The 19,099-nt window shown below is 34.0% G+C and overlaps 1 protein-coding gene across 1 annotated transcript in view; it reads right to left on the bottom strand.

Moving 5' to 3' along the window:
- Nucleotides 1-19,099, bottom strand: part of ASCC3 (activating signal cointegrator 1 complex subunit 3) — a 251,823-nt gene that overhangs the window by 181,631 nt on the left and 51,093 nt on the right. The window contains exons 9-10 of the mRNA XM_036380163.2: nt 4,910-5,110; nt 4,310-4,450 (exon numbers count right to left, since the gene is read on the bottom strand). Coding sequence (XP_036236056.1) covers nt 4,310-4,450; nt 4,910-5,110 — 342 coding nt within the window. The remainder of the gene's footprint in view (nt 1-4,309; nt 4,451-4,909; nt 5,111-19,099) is intronic.

A 19,099-nucleotide genomic window follows, 5' to 3' on the forward strand; every position in this document is an offset into this window, starting at 1 on the left:
GTAATTTTGCTTGTAACTGCAGGGTCTGAGGCACAAAATAAAGCAAAAACATTATAGAAAACTTGTTCCAACTTCAAAATGTCAGTCTCACTACATGTACTTATTTGAATTAGAACGCAGGCTGTTGACAATGATTATACCAAAATGCATCTAATACAAAACTGCTGAGGTACCAGTTTAAAGGTGAGAAACATTCACACTAACTGAAGATGCAATAAAATATCAAAATAATTTTCTTTAAAAAGAAAATAAAATATATTTAACAGGGTAATTTTCAAAAACTATATTTAAAGTTTATAAAGGTGGAAGAAACCTTGAAAAGCTTTTACTATGTTATGCTAAGGATCTTAACCTTGTTTTATGCTATGTTCACATAAAACATTAAAAAAGAAATTATCTTCTACATTTTTGATGCCCACTAACCTTGTATTAAGGCCAGAAGGCATTTCTGCACTCTGTACCCTGTTTTGCACAAGGCATGATGCCACTCATGATGCAATACACTGTGCCCAGGGCAAGGCACTGCTTTCAGACTTGGTGATTACCTTATAAATCTATACTGCTCCAATTCCAGCTGTATTCTCCAAACTTTCAAAAGATAACTATAACTACATTGTATTTGCTGCAAATGCAAGGTCAAATCATTCTATGTTTCCATGAAGGGAAATTGTCTCAGGGTTTTAACACATCCCACATTAAACTTGTAACTGTGGCTTACAGTGCATAAGATGTGGGGAGCGGGTTGGAAAACTGACTGGAGAGTCAATAAAAACTATTTTCCTTTTTCTTTTTAAATCAATTTCATTATTAGTAAAATCAGAAATAACTTATTTTAAAAGCTTATGAAGTGTGTTGGAAACATAGTAACGTTAATGAATATTCAATAATAGCATTATAAAATCATATAATGTATGTAATACCATAGAAGTATGGAGCAGCAAGAAACATGGCTACCTTCTGGATGGGTATAAATGACAGCATGGAAAGCACAGAGAGAGTTATTGCTGGAAAATGTGCTATAGACCTTTTTAATTGAAGTTTTCAAAAATATTTAAAAGATTTTATTCCACCATAAAGGGAATGAAAATTTGAATTCCTTGTTACCTTGCTTTTTTGCTAGCATTTATATCCTTTAAAAATATTTGTAGAAAAAAATAACAGTGGTAGCTCCCACTGTACATTAAGGGTGCATTCCTGAGAAGGGAGACAGTTACCAATTTGTCAGATAAAGCAATTTTTCCTCATCAGGATAAGCAGTAGAGTTACATGTAATAACTTACAAAAGGCATTCCTTTAAATATACACAGGCAAAGTATGAAGGATGAAGCAAGCAGGATGGAAAGGAAGCAGAAAATGATCAGGATTGTCACTTAAGCACTACTTCTAACTAATACCTGACAATCACCTTATTTTTACATCTTTCATCGTGACTGATTTGATTCACCTGAGGACAAAAATAAAGGTAGTGAAAATGCAACTGCTCAGAAAACAGGCAGAAGACAACTGTCACAGGAGATATTTATCAGGCCTTCAGTTGCCTAGAAGTACCAGCTGAGATCTTGTGAAAATGTTATCCAGCCTTTAATACCAGCATCTACTTCAGCTGATGATCCTGCTCTGTCTTTTACTGCCTCATATATATATATAAAATATATATATGATACATACTGTCCCTGTGTATATAAATTGTGTGCATGCATCTACCTGCTGTAGCATTAATTCTTACAGGAAAAACTGCTTTTCTGTTAAACAAAGGTACTTCATTACTTACACTACTAAAGGCTAGAAAACAGCAATGACTGGCAAAGCAAATCTGAAACTATAAAGAAAGTAGCAACACCTATCAGAGTATTCCTTTCTGAGAAATGTGCACATTAGAGAGGCTGACAAGTAAAATGAAGTTTTGAAGCAAGAATCAATTTAATACAGGGTAAAAAATGGTGAAAGAAACCTGCTTGGATGAAGTGGTTTAAAGTGCCTAGTTGAGCAAAGAAAGCTCATGAGTTTTGATAGAAAACAGTATATGTGCAGAACAATAAGTAATATCTAGCACAAGCAAGTGCTCTTTCCTCAGTTTCTAATATGCCACATATTTGCTTTGTTTTGTAGCAATGAAACATTGCACACTGCTGGGCTCCAGAATCTTCAAGAACAGTAGCAGCAATTACACAGGTAACTCTTGGATTGGTATCATCTCTCATCTCACCTTCCACATTTCTGATTAATCATAAGACTGACTAGATACGACAAACAAGAGGAAACATAAAATTGTTATTTCACTGTCCCAGAATTTTAGCCTTTGTATTTTTTTCCTTTTAACCTTCCCAATGTTTTGAAGACCAAAGACACAAAATTGAGCACAAGCAAAACTGAAATCAATCAACAACTATAGTTTCTTTGAAAATGTAGGAACTGAGTTTTGAGTCACAAATACAATGGCTTCCAAATTTTTCCTCTTCTGGACACCATTTTTCTTTCATCTCCACTCTTCCCAAAGGTTTTGAGACTACAAATACACTTCAGATTAGTGTTTCTATACCATGACATACATAGGAAACTGTAGAAATCCCTTGAAGGTAAGTTTCAGGCCAAAAAAGCTAATTTCAAAGCAATTAAATGAGTCCATAGCAGGGAAAAAAAAAGATTTTACTCACATCCTCCCTTTTCTATTTCTCATTGATTTTTATAAATCAGTCTGCTTTAGCCTCTTCTCCACAACAAAATTAAGACTTATACTAGTAGTGGCATGCTAGATGAAATAAAACAGCATGATGAACCAGATAGTCTTTCTACACTCAATTTACTAAGTTTCTCTAAGTTAGTACACTGTATATATTAGTAAGTTCCCATTACAAGAGTAATAAATTTCAGCTTTGTAAACTATTTCCCATACACATTTTTTTAATAAATCCTGAATATTTTTTGTTTCCTTTGTTCCCTTACTTTTTTTGCTGGATATAAGCAGAGTACTAATAATGAGGTGAGATTGTAGCAATTATATTGCTAACTAGTAGAGCAAGTAAAACAGCACTTTTCCATTCTACATTCATTCTGTTCATCCAGCTTTGTCCTTACATTCAGAGCAGGCTTTTCTACTGTCACTTTCAGTTTCAGCAGTGATTACACATTATCTCTCTCTTTATTAAAACCATGATCTACTTGATTATGTGCCCTAGCTGAAAAGTACTGTGAAAACAGGAAGCAATTTAAAATGGTAATTTGGTGTATCTAAATAACTTCAATTACTAAAAGTTCCTACCAAACTTTTTTAATTTTGTAAACTCAGATTTTAGGTAGATGGTGTCGCAAAGTCACTCTGATAAAGTACCAGTGATTTTACTGTCACTCATTGGTATTGGTTTGCTATTTATTGGTTACCACATTATTGTGACTCTATGTACCAATATGTATGCATATACATCTTCTAATTGCTATTCACAGCTTCACACTGGATAACCACTGCAGTGGTCCTCCTAATCATTCATTACATACTTACATATATTCTTGTCATGTGAAGGGTTTTTCTCTCCACTCACCATAAAAATGTTAAATACCTCAAAGTTAAGACTGTTAAAATATCACTCATCTAGATCAACAATTAATATACTTATAAATGTTCATATTGATAATACAACCAGTTCTTTTTTCTGTTTCTTGGACGAGGCAGAAGGGGAAAGGGTAATCACATGGAACTGTATGCAATAACAGGTATACAAGTATCTTAAGATTTTAGAAAAATGATATTTCACTGACACAAACAGCATGAAATAAATATGGCAAAAAGTGTCTGCTAAAACAAAATAATCTCCATTTATACAATCCTATTTAAGAGGCTAAACCTACAAATTTTATTCATTTCTATGAATGTTCAAATGTTTAGCCTAGTGATGTCTTACACTTTTCAAGTACAAATGAGGAACAGTAAGATTTGCCAATAACAGGAACCTACAGTTTTTGTTTGTTGCTGTTTTTTTTTTTTTTTTTTTTTTTGGTTGGATTTTTATTGGTTGGGTTTTTTTTTAAAAAGAAGGTAAGTGTTATTTTAATATATTAGTAACAATGTTGTTACAGCATTCTGGATTTATTTGGTACTTATCATTTGCTTACAAACTTTAAACTTCTCGAAGACAGTTTTTATTGAAGAATTCTGAACTTATATCAGTGTACATAATCACTGTAATTACAGGTGTATGAATAAAGCTTCAGCTGATTAACCAATACTGTTAGAAGGAGTTTGAAGAGCAGTGTACCTATGAAGAGGTACAAATGCACACACACAGAGAACAGTATTTGGAAGGATTAAGCATACCTGTGTTCGTAGGATTTCGCCTTTTGACAGTTGCATATCACCAGTCAACTCTTTCACAGTAATGCCAAGTGGTTCCAGACGCTTGCTGAAATAATTTGTCATTTCGGCTGCCAAAGCCTTCATAGGAGCAACATACACAATCTGCAGCAAAACAACACTCACTTGATAAATGAGCAAACCCCACAATGTCGTCTGTTTCATGGCAACCACTACAAATCACAATTTATTGTGAAATATGATGCCAGGCACTTACAGTGAAAAATCTTAATAGTGAAATATGAGAAGTAGTTATCTTTGTTGGATAAGTGTGCAGCTGTTTAAAGGACAATGGATTTTGTTTATACAGCCTCATCACTTTGAAAATTGGTTCTGCATGAAAGCTAAATGCATTTTCATAGCTTTTTATTCACATAATAAGATTTTTAGAACACAAATAAGAATAGCTTTAATAATAATGAAGTAAATCAAAACTAGTCTTATCTTTAACTTGGAAAAGTCTAATATCCTTGAGAACTTCCTGATTTCATATTCCATGTACAACATATAATAGATTTTACCTTACAAGTTAAAAAGCTGTTATTTGGTTCATTAAACTCCTACCTTAAACTCATCCTTTTTGATAACACCATGCTGGACATGCTGGCGAATTTCATGAAGGATTGTCAGCATGGCAATGTTGGTCTTCCCAGCTCCAGTGGGGGCACAGATCAGCATGTTCTCGTTTGTGTTGTAGGCAGTCTCGAAAACTATAGACTGGATTCGGTTTAGCCTTTTCATGCCTTTAAAAGCAAGTTGTCCAATCTGTTGAAATAAAAACCACACATATCTTTTCATAGATGTTTGTACATGTGTGCGCGTATCTGTGCATATATTAAAAGAACACATGGAAACATACCTTCAGATACCTGTTGTAATATATTTATTATTCCAAGTTTGTTTTTATTCTGAGGGTACTACTTACTCAACCCTCAAATAAGGAATCAATAAAGAAAACAAATTATAGCAGGATAACATCTGCTAAAATTAATCAAAATCTTTAGCCTCATACTATTTCACCACCTAATTTTTTTACTGAAGAGTGGCATCAAAACTAATATGCAGTAAAATATGGAACTATTAGTAACTAAACATCAGCAAAACAGCATTAACAGGAAAAGAACAATATACACCTCAAAATCTAAAAAAACTACTGAAAAACTAGATGAAAAACTACTAGAAGAGGAGGCAGTAAAACAACAGAACTCAATAAAGTTCAGTTTTGCAAACACAGACACACAAATTCAGTAAAAGCTTTCTCTTGCACCTCAAAAGATCTCCATCTTGCAATTGTCCATGTTCAGACCTTTCTCCAACAATATTCATAACAAGCTGCAGTACCAAAAGGAACATAAAATTTGTATGTGTAGTCCAAAACAAACTTAGAGAATGTTTTGAAAAACTTGCATTTGAAGATTATAAAGCCTTCGCAAATGAGGAGCAGCCCTTAAAATATGAAATTAATTTTCCAATAAACTTACTTTTTCTTAGTTACTTTTCACAGATGTTTAAAATAGACTGCAGAGTACATAATTATTTTTTTCCTACAGATTTAATTGCCCGCATTGCTTCTATTACAAAGAATGAAAAGTATCTTACTGATATATTTGAAGATTCTAATTTTTACTTTACTTGTAGGAACAAAAGTACAGTAAAGAACAGACCTCAAAGAATCTTATGAAGTTCTTTTCCATTATTCTAGGTGCTTGAGTTAATGTACAGTAGTTTTCTAAGGTAAAAGCCTCTCCAATACCAAATATTCTTCCCAATTCATTCCAATACTAACCAATCATTTGAGCAGGGCTTCCCCAAGTAATGCAAGCTTAGGAATGAGGGCTTCAACAGCTATTTAAATCAAATACTTCACTTAATTTTGCAACAAACAAAATTAGGTCTATCATTATGGTGCAGCTTCCTTGTAGTAGCCTCATGTGAGGGCCTATGATTCAAATTACAAATTTAAATTAACAGACCATTTTCACAAAAAATGAAAATGCTCTACTCTTAAGTCTATAGGAATGATGTAATTAATGACTAATCAACTGTAGTTTTATTTTAGATGGCTTTGAACATGAATAAACAACATTCACTGATATAGAAGTCAATGAAAATGCTGTGTAATCAACACACTTTCTCTTTGAAAAACGTCCTTTTCAATTTAACAGTGCCTTTGTCTTAGAGCTTTTGGCTTGAAAACTTCCTATGCCTCACTGAAAGACCAAGTACCATTCAAATAATGACGTCCATTTGTATTTGTTGGATTTAAAAAATCTCAAAAATATCCAAACATCTATATTAAACCATCGTCTTTGGTGAAGAAAAATAAAGAATCTAACGCAACTAATTTGAGAACTTTTCATCAAGTTTCTTCAGATTTTTAGTGGCTGAATTTCAAGATCACAACAATTTTCACTGTCACTGTTTTTGCCAGTTTGTTCTGCTTGCAACACTACAGGAAGAAAGCTTATTTCTTTTGCACCATGTTTCGTATACATAATGTATACTTTGCATGTCATCTTCAAAATTCATTTCATCTTCATGAATGAGAATCATAAAACATTAAAGGTTTCTGGGAGACCTGTTGAATATCTCAGTGCTGTCAGGGTTCAATCAGCTATTTGTATGGCCTCCTTAGTAATTTTAGGTTTCTAACTTGTCTGTTACTTCATTTTGAGATTTCTTGACAGGTATTTTGTAATTGGTTGGGTTTTTCCTGTCCCCTCCCATTCCATTGAGTTGCTTTTAGAAGCTATTGTAAACACTGTATAAAGTTCACACTGATGAAATCATTTAGAGTGTTTATAACAAAGGATCTACAGAGAGAAACTCACAAATACAACTGGTAATTACAGAATTGAACTAATAAAATACTACATTACACAATATTGCATTATTTAAAGAAGCAGTTTTTAAACAAAAGCAGAAACATTGCTGTCTAAATGAAGCCCAGCCTAAGTATCTTCAGAAATGGATGACAGGAATTTTTCACACTCACCCAGCTGAATTTGTGTGGCTTTGCACATACAGATCACCTTACAGCAGTGTGATTGTTAATACCCTTAAATATATCTTAAGTTTTCTTAAACTACTGCCCATAAAAATATGCTGTTCCAGTTTCTCTTAAACTTTAAGTGTGCAGCATAAAACATCTTTTTCCTTTCCTCTACATTTGGCAGAAATTACATATACTATAGCCCTAGGATATGCAATTGTAAGCAAAAATAAACACATATTTAGAAAAATAAAAATAATTTCCTGCCTCTCTTCCTTTTGGAAAATTTTAACACCATGGATTAAGACTGACTTGGTAAGCAGCAATAAAAAAACAGATGTTCCAGGAAAAAATAGAGGAAGCTGCATAGCAAGTTAGAAAAATTAACTTCAGCTTGTTTTCTAGAAAGATGCTAAGCCTATTGAAACAGGATATTAAGAGCAGAATAAAGATTAACCAAAAAAAAAACCAAAACCAAAACCAAACAAAAACAATACACACACACAAAATAACAAACAACCAACAACAAAACAACAACCCAACAAAAAAAAAGCCTGGTTAAGAACTAGTAGTACTTTTTAAAAATAATGGTATTTTGAACCAGAACCTAGTTTTTTATTTAATACACCAATTAATTTTCAAGCCAACACTCACAAATCAATATAAAACATTTAGAATCACAAAACAGTCAATGAATGATCTTTGAAAGTTAACTCTGCAGGATTATACTAAGGATTAAAAAAGCTACAGGAGAAACTACCTCCAGAGGAAAAAAATATCCTAAGACTTCTTCAAACTAAGTCCCCATTAACTTAAAAAATATTATCTTTCCTCTAAATTCCATTTTATTCCATGCAGTAAGTACAAATGCATCATTTGAAACCAGTAGTTTTTCCCTTATAAAATATTAAGGCAGCATACAGAAATGCAACAGTACGCATGGAAGTCCACAGTTTGACAAAGGTACTGGAAGATTTGTTTTTTTAAATTGTCATTTGCACATACTACATATTTTTAAAATGGAAAACAATTTTTTCCCCTCTGGCACATAAACATCAGCCATGGTTTCTACAGACCAACTCCTTTTCAGATAAACCAGTGAAACCTCTTCTTGCTTAAAGGACTGGTAGCCACTGGATGGCAAAAAGCGATTTTTACTGAAAATGAATGAGACATGAATGCAATATTTTTAGCCTTCTACAGCTGATTAATCCCTAGAATTCAACACAAACCATAGGAAGTTTGAGTAGAATACAATCTGAATGTTACTCTCAACTAACAGGATTTCAAGCCTAAGACGATGCCATTTTTGAACAAGTATGAATCAATATGAAAAGCCACTGAGAAGCAACGCCTTCCACAAACCAGATGATACTCAAAGCAGCTGTGATGTGAATGAATAAATCCCCTGATTTTACTTCAGTAAGCTTTCCAATTCTTTCCCACCTGAATTTATTGTTACAACTAATGCATTTATGAATAAATAAGATTACACTTAATCAAGATATTCTAAACCAGAAATTTCATCAGAAAGATATTTGTGTGTTGGTGCTCTGACAGCAATTTAAAAATAGGATAAATTTGTTTAAGTGATTAAAGCAATATTAATGAACGAGTCCATACAGTTCAGTCTGCAGGCAAGCTTCAGCGCAGAAACACAACTGCTTTAGCAACACAGTAGTGGCAGCATCTGCTCTAAATAGCACAGACCATCAGCACTTAAGATAGAGTTTTAGTCATGCAATTCATCACCAAGGCCTTGTAGAAATGCTCCGTAATGATGACTTTTTCTGTCATATTATAACAAAGTAATAAGATTATACCCATTTATCTTAGAGATAATCCATTGCACCCATAAGCCAAGGCTGAGCTTTCAGTATTTTCCCTACTCATTGGCTTAATTTTAATGTAGAACTATTTTATGCAAAGTACCTTATGTATCCCAGGTGAAACAAATCCCATTTTGCAGTCAGCTGTTCTACTACACTTTCAGTTAAAAAGCTAATTGATCTAACTGCTAATAGTATGACTAATCCATGCTTTTTTACATAAAAGCCATGAAATTCAGGATGCAAAGCTCTGATGTTCCTTGTTCTGACACATAAATAATCTCTAGGTCATCCTTCCCCTCCACTGTCCCCTAGAATGTTGTTGGTTAAACCACGTACCTATGCATATATACTCATATGCACACCCAAACATATGCTTTTATATGTATGTATATACACATACACATTTTAATAAATACATTCCCCCTATCCTTCTGAATTATGAATAATTAGTTCTCCCCTGCTTTCTAAGTATGCATCTGTACACTTAAGCACTTTTGTGCCAGTGTAAATCCTATTTTGTTACTGAAGGTACACCCAGAAATAAACATAGATGTTATACCTGGGGACTTCCACAGCTTCCCTCTCCTGATGATACTTTTCATATTCTGCTACTTCCATGAAAAAGTGGTAGCTCGTGAGATTTAGGAAGAGAAATAAATAAAAATGTAACTATATAAATAGCATAAAAGTAAAATTATTTTTATTCTCTTAGGAGAACTATTTGAAAATATAATTTCCTACCTGCGCCAAAGACTGAAATGTTGTCTTTCAAAGTGTGCATATACATTTTAAGCAAAGGCTCATAACACGTAAAAGAAAAACTGCATGATGTTTGGATCTGCTCCATTTAGCACCAAATCATATCAGTGAGATTTCATTGGACTTAGGGGAACAATTTTTGCAGGAACAAGTAGCATACACAGAGATATGAAAATTATACAAGCGTACCAAATAGAGCTTATGACTGGCTTTGGGCCATAATCAGCATTACAATTTCTTCAAGTAAGTACAAATTATATCTCATCCAGAGTGTAGTACCTGAAGAGTTATGTGCTATAAAGGAAGCTTGGAGAAAAACACGTTAGACAGATGCAAATAACAAAGGGCACCAGAGAACCAGCAGCTTATTTCAACACCATACCTGCTACACCTGACTAGCCTAGAACTGAAAGCAATTCTTGCATGGTATGGGCTATTGGGGTCACTGTTAGCAGTAACCACAGATCACAGAATCATTTAAGTTAGAAACATCCAGTTCAGCCCCTCTGCTCAAAGCAGGATCATTTACACCTATGCAGCTACATTTCAACCATCAGCCAGGATGGAGACGCCACAACCTTTCTCAGCAAAGTGTACCAGTATTCCACCACCTCACAGTAAAAAAACGACTCTCCTCTGTTCAGATGAAATTTCATGTGTCTTAATTTGTGCCCATTTCCTCTGGTGCTGCCACTGGGCACCACTGATGAGAGTCTGGCTCCCTCTTTGTTAATCATTCTCACATCAGGTATTTTTTACACTTGTCAGATTCCCCCTGAGCCTCCTCTTCAGCTCTCTCACACTCTGCTCACCCAAAAGATGCTCTAGTCCTTTCATAAGATTAAGAAATCAGAAGAATTCCTAGAAACAAGAAATAATGAACCACAAGGGTAAAATTATACTCTGATATTTTAGAACAGAGGAGCCCATATAAGACTTCTTTAAATATGTTCTCAATTGGAATTAAACATCATCTTTTAGAGTCTTTATTTTAAAATTATCACCACATTCACTGGTTATTGCAGTAAGTATTTAAGTAGCAGTGGCCATCAGAAACCAGGGGAATTTCCATACTTTCAAGCTATATTAGGATCTTTAAACTCAAAATGAACACTGCAAAATTCTCTTGGATTCTAACAGAGGTCACTGGAGTAAAAGGAAGTATCCTGAGAGGAAAAAAAAGTTATATATTCATTCCAGGATCACTCCAGCTCAAAGTCACCATAACACAAAAACTATGAAAATTATTACAACCTTGCTTTTTTTGGAATGTTGCTTCTAAATCATCGTTAAACATTGCCTCTCGAGACCTTTTATATTTCATATTTGCCAAACACTGAGAGTTTTATTGAATTACTCAATTCTCAGAAATGTCAAAATTCTGGGCAGTTCATAACAGTGAGTGCTGTTCAAGAAACAAACTTTCCCTAAAGAAGATCCAGACTCCATCCACAGAAGTCCAGAACAGTTCCTTTAAAAAACAAATTGTAGCAAAATTCAGGAGCATAATATTCTCCTACCAACTATGGAAACAGGTCCTCCTTGAAAAAAAGGAGCAAGTGAAAACCAAAACAAGTCAAAGAATAAAAAGCCTCTATCTCTGGTTTTGTGTGTTTGTGGTTTTGTTTGGTTCTTTGATTTTTTTTGTTGTTTCTGTTTGTTTGTTTTGTTTGTCATGAGTCCTGCCCTCTGCACTCTTGAAGAAAGAAAAATGATCTATTCAAAATGAAGAGGTTTTAGGGAAAATATTTACCTTCATATATGACAGCTAAGAGTTTACATGCCTAAAGCAATTTCAACAAAAATCCTTGTAAGTCTATAGTTACATTGTCACCAACTTTATTTTATATAAACCATTCTATAAACTGATGAACAACACTATACAAACAACTGCAGCAGTCATACCTTTTCTACAGACTTCTGAATTATTCAACCACTTACTCCTGTACTAAAAAGACAACACTGCAAAATATTCTTGGGTTCAATTCTATAGATTAAATCCAAAGACATCTGCATGTATATATCCCAAATCAGTTTGAAGGACATGACAGAACCCCACTATGGCACTATAAGGCTTTCACTGCTCTGGGTTAAAAAACTGGAATGGCTTGGGGGATCACCTCCCCTCACTGGGAGAACTGTGTTGTGTTTATCAACCTAGTTATAATATGACAAAAGATTATAGACAGAGTCATTATACCCTCTGGTGATTCGATTTGAGGAATTGGATAACAAAGTGTTTCAGAAAGATTTTTCCATAAAAGCAACTCTTTCTACAGAAAATGTGCATAAGTTTTGGCATCCAAACAGACACACAGGAGAGATTCTGATTTCAGTGACACTGCTGCAAACTCAAAAGTATCCAATGTCAAGAGAATTATTCCAGATTATAGCAATGAAATGGAGATCAGAACACAGCCTCCTCTTGGAGCCTTCTGATGCCATTTGTGAATTACACACAAAAATTACCTTGAACTAATGCAGCTGAAGGAAAATTGGCAACAGTTGTGGCATTTCCTAATAACCTCAGAAGTTAAAGTCTTATGAGGATAGAAGGATTTGGGCTTAATTTGATCACATTTCATCCATATTAAATGTAACCAAATAAAGGTTTTCTTCCTCATAAAATTAAAAAATATGCTGTGTAAAGCTAAAACTATAGGAGAGTGAAACAGAAAAAACTGTACACATTTAAAAAAAAAATTTAAAGTTTATGTTCAAAATATCTACAATTTTTTAAGAAACATTTTAGATGTCCTGGCCTGCTATGTATTGAGCTGGATCTATCTCCACTATCTCCTTGACTTTTCTACATGGAGCAACAAGGAAACTGATGATGTTCATATGCTACAGTTTATTCTTCAGGTACTGTTGAGGCTTTTTCCAATTCCAATTCCAATTCCAATAATGAGAACACTCTCATTATTTCTTATACTTAAATACAACTAAAAGAGACTCCTGGCTCTGTTGATGGCATATTGCTCTCATAATTTATTCCACTGGGAAAACACAGTGCATCTCTAAGAGGAAAAAACCATCACTATTAGATGCACACTGAATCAAAAGCAAGTGCAATCAAAGAGTTAATATAGAAAAACCTTTCCTAGTTCTTCAAGAATATAGGCACTGCAAGGCAAATTTAAAAATTAAAACCCAGCAAATAATAAGGAAAGACAACGAAGGCATTGAGAAAGTAGCCACATACATTCTGGCTATTGCTGAAAAAAAAGTTAGGCTACTAACATGCAGCATAGGAACTGAAGTCTTTTTTTCTAACCAATACAAAATTATTTCAGTTAACATTTCCCAAGTAAATAGATTATGATATGCTACGAAACTACATAAAAATTACTTTTTGGTAATTGAATTCCTCTATGAATCACCATTTATGAACTAGCTGGAAGATTTTGTAACAACTGCATCATATCAAGAGAAATTTATCCTTTTTCTTCTTGTTGCAGTTTTGAAAGAATGTCACTAATAACATAGCCCATCAGTTATAAAGTCAGTCTTCTAGTCATATAGCTCCTCTACCTCAAAATCTTTTAAAAATATTTAAAATTATTTGGTGATTTCTACGTAAATCCCTTGATGAACCATCTCAGTCCTGTTTCTACCACTGAAAGACACAGTCCATCCTCATCTAAGATAAAAGATTCATTTCTTAAGGAGCATACAGAAATTTGTGCTAATTAAAGACAACATTAAAATCAGACAAACCATAACTTGTCAAAAATAATTTGAGTGAGAGTTAATCTTTTAAATATTGCAGTGTTTAAGAAGTAGCATATACCTCCCTTGGCTTTCAAAATTCTCACTCTGAGATTACATTTCTTAAAAATTAAAACCAATTTTGGTCTTAGGTATAATTTGAATTAGAATTTAAGATACTATCCTGTATTTCACCTTAAATGAAGACTGAATACTCCTAAGATTGAAAGTCTGCCTTTGGGGATGCTATCAAAGTAAAGCAGACTACTGCATTCTTCCATACTCGCACTGTGAAATTCCACTGAGAAGTGGCTATTCCCTAAACAGGATGCAGCAGAACACGTTATTCATTCTCCAGTCTTAATTACCAAAACAACTGAAACTACTTTGAGTTGTTTTAATTAAAAACTTTTCAGATTTCTGCATGTGCTTTATACTAAAGTCCATATTCGAGTCAATGACTAAAGAATGAAAAATTAACTTAAAAAGTTGCTTTCTCAATTTAAATATTTCACTTGTTATGATCATTTAATGATGACAAAAAAAAACCATAACAGCTGCAAAGTCACCAGGTAGACATAATTGGATTTCAAATATTACAGTGATTAAGTACAAGGGGAAAAGAATGCTGTGAACCAGAAAGCTGCATTTCTTTTGAGCTACATGCAGCTGCACTGTGTAAGAACATGTCCATCTGAAATGCTTCTTGAATTTTTACTGGTCATTTGGTTTACTCTACAAAAATCAATCCACAATATTATCTTCCTTGAAAGCAAGAAACTCTGTTTTTAAGAGCAGGCTAAGAACATTTCATATTACTGTATAGTTTTGAAGCACAGATCTCTTTCAGTATTTTATTTTTAAATGACCCCTAATTAATTCAATACTATTTTATGCTTGCAGAGGCATTAGTTCTAAATGTTAATGTAGAAGTGAATATTTAATCTGTTAATGTAGAAGGCACTTCAGAATAATGTTTTCGGATTATTTACTTTAGCTTATGTTAACACAACAAACTATTTCTTCCTACAAAACCTAACAAAGCCCAGAAAAACTATCAGAATGCCTTGGAAGGTAATTATAGCTGAAATTACTAATAATTTTAACACATCAAGTAAAAATGAAAGAATGGCAAACAGAAGAATATTCCCTGATTAACTATTGCTGTCATAATCTTTCTTCAGCTCAATTTTCTTCCCCATTTCACTTAAATTGACACTTTTGCTATGCAAGATGGCAGCCCTGTTTTACAGTATACATATAAGAAGACTTTTTCCTAAATTTTACAAGAAAAGACTACAAGCATAGTCAGTATTCTACAAGAACACAGCTATTTTGTTTTCATGAATTGCAGCTAAACTTAGCAGTGTTCACAGAAGTTTTCTTACCACAGGAAAATAAAAGATAGGTGAGGCATGATGACCTTGTGTGATAGGGTCACCAACACATGGGAACAATAAAAGTTTAAGTACCAAAAGACAAAAAGTACAACAGTTTAAAAAGCTGTTTGGAAAATTTGTCTAATTAGTTCTGATTGCAAAATTTCTTTTTGTTTGTGCATTACCATCAACAGTGAATGAAATATGCTACAATGAAAAAGATAACATATACTCTCACAACCCCCCTAAGATACATCTCTCAAACTAAGCCAAACAAAAACTGAAAACCTCATCTTTGGTAGCATAATCTCCTCCAGACTGGCTGTATCCTGTAATAGCACACTACACTGCCAAATCTGGGTTTGTATTTTATTAGAAGAAGAACTTAAACTAGCTATAAGAATGAGAAAATTGCTCAGAAGTGGTGCTCTTCTGCACAAAACAAACAAAAACAAAGCAAAAAAAAAACACCCTTATTTTTTTCTTTATTTAAGTATTCAGAACCAGTTTTACTGGATGAATCTTTACACAAATTAAAATCCTGATAGGTAAAAGCAGGTACTTTGCTAGATTACTTCTAGGTACGGGCAGATGCATCTACTCCCACAGTAGCTCAGCAAGTGTTTTTCAGCAGCTGCTGCCCTTTACTGGTTTGTCTTTCTAAGTGTTCCCATCAGATTTTCAACTATTTCAGAGGCACCACTACACAATATGAACACACTTGGCAGCTGTGTAGAAAATGAAACAGGCTTAACATTTTATTCAAATCAGATGCAGTCAATTTTATCTCATGTTAATATTAAAAAGTCCATTTCCCTATTCATATTTACTACTTGCATGAAAAGGAGCAACCTAAACAACTAAAATAACATATGAAACTCTTACAAGACAGTATCTAATAAATATTTTAAAGCAATTTTTTGCTTTGTGTATTATACACAGCCATGCTAGTTTAAAGAACAGACTAAAATAAATGAAGTTCTCTGTATTCACCAGTACAGATGCCCCTATTAGACTTTGACCCATATTATCAGTTAATTGCTCTTCTCTTTGAACTTCTCTGCCCAAGAAGAGTTAATGCCAGATTTTACAGAGCTCTTTAATAAAAAGGTTGTACATGGAATCAACAAAGTCTCTCTAAATGAGAAGATCTGTTAAAGCTTCAATTACAACCTCACTAATGAAAGGACATTTGAAAACATTATTTTTTACTCACAAGGATTTTTTTCTTGCTTTATCTACACTTACTAGTGGGTTTTGCCTGTTGTCATTAGTATCAAGCCCTTGAAAATAAAAGTGTACATAAAAGCACACATACAACAAAGAGCATATTTACCAGTTTTTCAATAGCATCCTTGCCCCTCTCAGCATCTTCAGTGTCTTAAATGTGGTTTGTTCATGTAACACCATCAAACTTACAAGATGTTAAAAGGGTCTTATTATGAGTACGTAAATAAATAAGCTAACACCAAAAAAAAAAAAAAAAGTGCTTGTTGGGACTAAAGGGTTCAAACCAGACAATTTGACAAGTATGTAACAGTTTTGCTCAAAGTGACTTTGTGGCTGGGACTGCTAAGAATGTTGGTGTGGGAGAACTCCATTTATTGCGCCTAGTGTTGTTCATCCTCTGCCTGTTTTGAAGTATTCTGAGAAGATTCCTGTGTTGAGATAACACATTCCCACAGACCTCTCACAGACATGCTTGAGCCCCCTGCTTCGAGAGAGATCACAAAGGCACAGCCTTGTGATAAACTCCAATGCGGGAAGCCCTGTGATAAACTGGGTTTGGTAGTGGGGCTGCTACCTCCCCCTTGCCCCTCTGTCCATTAGGATGAGCTAGGCCTAAGGGAGCCTGTGTCCCTGTGTGGCTCTGCTCTGCCTGCTGGGATGAGCTAAGCCTGAGGGAGCTTGTGTCTCTGTGTGTCTCTGCCATCCAGCCTTGCTGACGAGGTAATGAAATAAATTTACTCTTTGCATCGCAGCTGTGGTTTGGTGGTCAATTCACTCAGCATTATACAATCTACTATATCCTAACAGCACCTGCAACCTGATTTTTAAAGAAAAAAGATAAATGCCTTGGTAATCTTAAAAAAATTAAAAGCACAAGATTACAAAAGGTCTTGAACTAAAGTGCACATGAGACTAGGACAAATGCAAGTGAAAGAACAAATGATCAGATCATATTTTAAGCATTCCATTTCAGGACACTACAAGGTAGGTAAGGGCCTTATATTACAGCTGAAAACAAGGAGAAGCCTATTGGCCAAAAAAAAAATAGTCTTACACTGAAAAGTCTTCTGAAAAATTTGTGTAGATAAGCTAAGACAGCACATGCTGCAAAGGAAATCTTCATTCAGTCTGATTCTAAAAGGATCCAACTTGCCCAGAGTCAAACCAAAGCAAATAAATCTGCTGTCAGTCTACCAAATGACAGGTTTATGGCAGAAGTAGAAAGAAAATGCTATTTTGGAATAAGAAAAATAGAGTTACACTGCTAACTGCTATGCTGGTTGCTTTTTCAAATCAGACATATTGTACAATCTGGAAAGACTTGTGGGTGCAAGTGGTTATCTATCAATTTCTTCTGTAATCGTGGTAAACCGAAATGATAAGAAAGCATCTATAATCCCCATTCTTATGGGACAATAATAAAAGCCTGATTTAATTTTACTTTTCTGGTGAAAATCCTTCCAGTTTGTATAAATAGAGTCTGTTTTAAAATGGCCACATTACAGTGATTTGATCCACATCATCATACCAAAAATAAAAGCCACATCATATAAATAGGCCAAGAAGGATGTAGTTTGAGCAAATACAGGCTTACATCTGATCAATTATATAATGCCTACTTCCAAAACTTATGTGAGATGTGACATATTTGCTTCCTTTACCTTCATTCCTCCCTATCCCAAAAGAGGTGAACTGTTTATTACTTCCACAATGGTGGATAGACACATATTGTTCCAGTAAGTGCAGGCTGCTGCTCAGTGAAAGCCATCTTTTGCTTTTCATAGAATCTGACATCAGATCATGCTTCAGTTCTCATCTACCTCCAATTATTCATCATTCCCTATTTTTTTTGCATCCTACATACATCTCTTATAACGACAGAGATTGGCTTGACTATCTCCTTTGCATACAGATCTTTCTTAAAAATAAAATAGTAGAAATCTGGCAAGCTGAGGGAGGCATAGAGAAAGACATATAAAATAGTGGTCTATTTAAAAGCCTCTGATACTTTAATAACAAACTCTTAATGGGAAATATTTATATACACATACCCCATATACATGTTGTACATATGTGTTTTATATATATAGATGTAGTTTAAAACAATATTTTTAACTATGTAAAATGTATATATTACTGTCTTTTTTTAAGTCTGTGATAATGTTGGACTAAGAATGGATGACAGACTCCAGAGAAGTCACACCTGCCAAACATGGAGATGCTTCAGAGAAAACAGTTTCAATTTCTTATCCTGCATTAAGAGATAGGTCCTGTCAAAGACTGTAATAGCACCAAACAGCTTTTTGGTGAGTCAAAAATCACAGTTTTCAAATTCTAAAGGCAAACTACTACAAAATCACAGTCCTTACCGACAAGCATTTCAAAATATGATTTTAAAACAATAACTATGAAAAATATAAAACTATTCTATTTTTTTGGTCTTTTACTATCATTACTTTAAAAGAGAAGATCTTTATGGTCAGTTCAGCTCTTTTGAGACAGTTCATTCTTTTCTCTCTTGTTTCAGCACTAGCTCAAGCTCTTATTCTGATATTCTAGGAAACCTTCTTTATATATTTTGATACAGACTCCAGATAAAAATAAAAGATTCTCCTGTTAGGAGAAAGTAGACATAGGTGGAACTATGTTTGAAAAAATAATCTCAAATTATGGGACAAAATTATCCACCAGTAAAGTATTTGTTAATCACATATTTATTCCTTTATATCTACCTACTTCATTACTAATCTTCTCCATTGGTGTTAAGTTTTCAACTTGTCAAACTCCTGGTTATTGGAGAGTGGTCATAACTGCTGATACTCCCAAGCTGTGCTCCTAAGAACTCTGCCTC

This window comes from Molothrus ater, chromosome 3 (genome assembly GCF_012460135.2).
Source record: "Molothrus ater isolate BHLD 08-10-18 breed brown headed cowbird chromosome 3, BPBGC_Mater_1.1, whole genome shotgun sequence".
Taxonomy (NCBI): domain Eukaryota; kingdom Metazoa; phylum Chordata; class Aves; order Passeriformes; family Icteridae; genus Molothrus; species Molothrus ater.